Source organism: Aptenodytes forsteri, unplaced genomic scaffold, assembly GCF_000699145.1.
Source record: "Aptenodytes forsteri isolate BGI_AS27 unplaced genomic scaffold, ASM69914v1 Scaffold103, whole genome shotgun sequence".
In the NCBI taxonomy this organism is placed as follows: Eukaryota; Metazoa; Chordata; class Aves; order Sphenisciformes; family Spheniscidae; genus Aptenodytes; species Aptenodytes forsteri.
The window spans coordinates 1,688,505-1,692,493 of record NW_008796051.1 but is presented as its reverse complement, the minus strand read 5'-3'; the positions used below and the strand labels follow the sequence as shown (position 1 = coordinate 1,692,493).

General features: G+C 40.2%; 1 protein-coding gene across 6 annotated transcripts in view; it reads left to right on the top strand.

The window, feature by feature from the left end:
- The first annotated feature begins 550 nt into the window (after positions 1 to 550).
- The window catches only part of ELAVL2 (ELAV like RNA binding protein 2), a 57,523-nt gene continuing 54,084 nt past the window's right edge, over positions 551 to 3,989 (top strand). For 4 of the 6 annotated variants that reach the window (XM_019473918.1, XM_009286220.2, XM_019473917.1 and 1 more), the window contains exon 1: positions 551 to 791. In XM_019473918.1, coding sequence (XP_019329463.1) covers positions 566 to 791 — 226 coding nt within the window. In that variant the 5' untranslated portion in view covers positions 551 to 565. The remainder of the gene's footprint in view (positions 792 to 3,989) is intronic. The other 2 variants (XM_009286221.2, XM_009286222.2) reach the window with 2 other exon arrangements.

Below are 3,989 nucleotides of genomic sequence, written 5' to 3'. Positions count from 1 at the left end.
TTCCATCCCAGCATATTCATATATCTCTTTAAGTATCTCTTTAAATTACTAGTCTTGCTTTCTGCTATTGCTTATGAGAAATAGGCTCAGGATACAGTTAACACCCACCTCCTTTTGAAAATAACCAAATACTATCACTTTAAAAACTACATTTCATATCATTTCAGTTATCAGTTGTAAGTTAATAGAACTGATTACCCTTGCAACAGGCCAATTCTGCTTGGTAACTTCTATACTAGAAGGTTGTGATGCCCCTAAACGAAGGGAATGGGGGAGGATGGAAACTCAGCTTTGAGTGTTGACTTCATTGAGAGAGGTCCTAGAAGATTTTAGCGACAACTTTATTTGCCTGTAAGTTTTTAAAGTATTGCCTTGACTAGCAGTTAAAATCCTTCTGTATTGGTGGGGGTTTTTTTTGCATATAGAGGCAGTATATGGCCCTGGCAATACCACGTCTGCATAGTGACAGGTCCTTTACATTCTTGCCTGGGCTCTCCTAATAGATGGTGAAATAGGAATTTTGATGGTTCTTGTTTTCTGTGTTTTTCAGCAGGTAATTGCTGCCATGGAAACACAACTGTCTAATGGACCAACTTGCAATAACACAGCCCATGGTTCAACCACCATAAACAATTGCTCATCACCAGTTGATTCTGGGAACACAGAAGACAGCAAGACCAATTTAATAGTCAACTACCTTCCACAGAACATGACACAAGAGGAGCTGAAGAGTCTGTTTGGCAGCATTGGTGAAATAGAATCCTGCAAGCTTGTCAGGGACAAAATAACAGGTATGTTGATTTGGGGATTTTCTGCATCTTTTCATTTTCCAAGCAGTGAGCTGTCAGATGGTGTTTTGTAATTCTCTTAAATCATGGAATAAAGGCAGAAGAAACCAATGCTGGTGTTGCTAGTCAGAAGGAAATTAGGTTCATTGTTATCTAGATTCCACACCCCAAAACTAAGTGCCTGTATTTGCGTTTCATCCAGGTTTGTATGAGTGCTATAAATGCTAACAGGTCATTTAAATCTTCTGAGCTTGAGTCTTTGGAAAGAAGATTCAGATGTGGAAAAGCAGATTGTACAAGGTTTATTTGAGGTTTTTATTCAACTCCATTGGAGTCATGACTTCATTAGCCCTAGTTGATGCAAAACTTCCTTTTTCAGGGATGCAGGTAATTAAATTTGTACCTTGTGAAAAGGGTGGACCATGTTTATTCAGCTTTGTAGCTAAAGCTGCTTTTGCATTGCAGCACTTCAGCAATTTCTTTAGGATGCACACTTGAATCAATATGTGCTGTCTGAAAGTGCAAGTATGAACTGCAGTGTGATGTATTCTGTCAGTACTTTATTTTAGCAACAGCTGGTGCACAGGTCGCATGTATTTAGACCAGTTGTTTAACTTTGAAAGAACTACCAGATGGATGCCTGCACTTTAAAACAAGAATGAAAGGATGGTTGGCAAAGTTCAATTTGTCTCATTAAAAAACATTGATTTACCACTTAGTCGACATTTCATTAGTTTTGTTCAGAAATGTTGATTTTGGTACTCTTATTTCCTGTCTTTTTTTGCAGAGTCCTCAAATATCCAGCTTTCAAGAACACATCTTTAACTTATGTTCTTGGTTGCAACTCTTAAATGTGCTGGTTAGCTTCTCTTCTGTGTGTTTAAAACTACACCTCTTAGAGGCTCCATGTTCTCTATGCTTTGGTTTAAGGGATGAAAGCCAATGCTTTCCTATTACCGAAAGGTAGTGACAGAACATGGACATTTTTTCTCACACTAAGTAAAAGTTTTTTTGTGACTCAGTGTTCCCCGAGCAGCAACAGTGGGAAGACAAAAGCTTTAGTTGATGCAGATTGCATGTGGCTTCAGCCCCTGCTACATATGTTTGTGTTGACGGCTTGAGTATGCTGGAGAGGTGTTCCCCAACTGTGTACATGAATAGTGGTGGACAAGACCTAAAAACGTTCAGGCAGCTCTGGCACCAACCCCAGGACTTGTCTTTGATATGCAGTGCATGCTTTCTTCTCTTGTCCTGATGACATATTTGCTCCTCTAGCATGGCAGAAAGATGTTATGCCACTTTTCCCACATTGATGCAGACACTACTGTGTCATTGGTACAAGGATGATGCTTAAAAAAAGAATCTGGCAGCAAAAAGACACTAAGGGGAATATTTCCCAAGTGTTTAGTTCATCTACATCTGCATCTGCTGAGGGTGAGCAGAGTGAGCTAAGTTAGGGATCTCTTCTCCTAAATTTGACCATCTAGTCTGCTGCATAGCGAGACTGACTTTAGCCAGAGCCTGTATCTTTTTTGAGTAACACAAAGTAGTTTAATGACCAGTGCTCATACTTGCATTCTGCTATTACACAATTAGTGAAAATACTGATATGACAATGAATAATCACCATCTTTGTTGAGGATGCTTTTTTTTCTGTCATCATTCTCTGTGTGCTGGAGACAGCATTTGTGACTGTCTTAAGTTTTTTTTACTTGTGTGTTGTGTGAGAATAACCTGTTACATATAAAGGGGTGTTTTTGGCATTGGTCACTCTTGATTATAGGTCTTAGCTGCTGTCCTCTAAATAGTTTTGTTGTCAAACTACAATTCTGTATCTGCAGTCACAAGGTGGATTCTCAAGCCCTACTTCCTGGACTTCCTGCAGTTCAGCTCTATAAAGCATCAGTCAACTTTCTTCTTGACTTCACATACCTTAGAAAGTAGAAACTAAAAAGAAGGAGAAATGTCCATACTCAGGCCTAGGGAGGTGATGCTGTACTTCTGAGACTGCAAGAATGGGATTTTTTTTTAATTCTTGATCTTTTCTACTGACTATTCTACACACAGTTTGTTAATTTGAAAGCAAATTCCCCCAAAACAAGGGAAACCTGCCTGAAGAGTATGACTCCTAAAAGACGACTGCCAGAATGTATACCTCTGTCTTGGTGAATTCACTGGGCCATGCTTCATGGCTGTTCCTCATTTCAATTAGCGCTTGCTGACAACTTACTCTCCCTGGTGCAGGGACCATTTAGTGGCACAAAATGGGTCAAGCTAAGAGGCTGCTTAAAACCCAACATGGATCCTTTGGCTTCCTGCTTTCTGAAAAGTCTCTGGCTGACTTCTGTGCTTTTGAATGAAGGTTGCTTTGCCTCCCCTTTGGATCTGAATGACCAGCACTTCTTCCCATAGCAGGTGGCTTGCTCTTAAGGCATTAGGTAGTAGAATGGTTAAATCTGTAAAGTACCCTGCTTCAGCATGGTAGCCTTGGCTACTGGATCCACTGCTTTTAGTCCTGGACTGATCAAACCTCAAAGCAATCTCTGCTCTTCACTGTGAGGAATACCGAATGTGCTTGAGGATGACAAAGAAACTAGACTGGGCTGATGCCACACCTTGCTGTCTTCAGCTGAAGGCTGATTGATGCGGAAAACAAGCCTGTCTTCTCTATAGATAATGACTTCAGTGCTTCAAAATAAAAAGTCCTTTACTTAGCTGCTTCCTGACCTTTTGTTCCAAGAGTGGAAAGATATAACTGATACTTGATCAGTTAGTGGGATGGTTATTCAAAGTCTTTATCTCTGTCTTGCAGATCTGATTTCACATATTTAGCATTCCTTATTAAAGTTGCTTAAGGATTACATGCTTGTCCCAATTAAGAGGCTGCAACAGGCAGTCAGAAGTGAGTCGCAGGGTCTTAATGATGGATGTGCAAATTGCCCACGTCCTTAAATGGTGGTTTTGATGTTTTATATGCTAGAAGCTCACATTGCTGCTACTTAGTGTCAAAAGACTCCTTGCCTGGGAATGGAATGGAGCAAGGCTTACTTGCAGACCTCTTGTTTAAAGGTGTGATGTCTTCTGTATAGCATAAAGTGATGCCTGTGAAGGATCCTGAATTTAAATTATACTCTTAGTAGGTGAGAACTTCGGGGTTGGAACTAGAACCATAGAATAGTTTGGGTTGGAAGGGACCTCTAA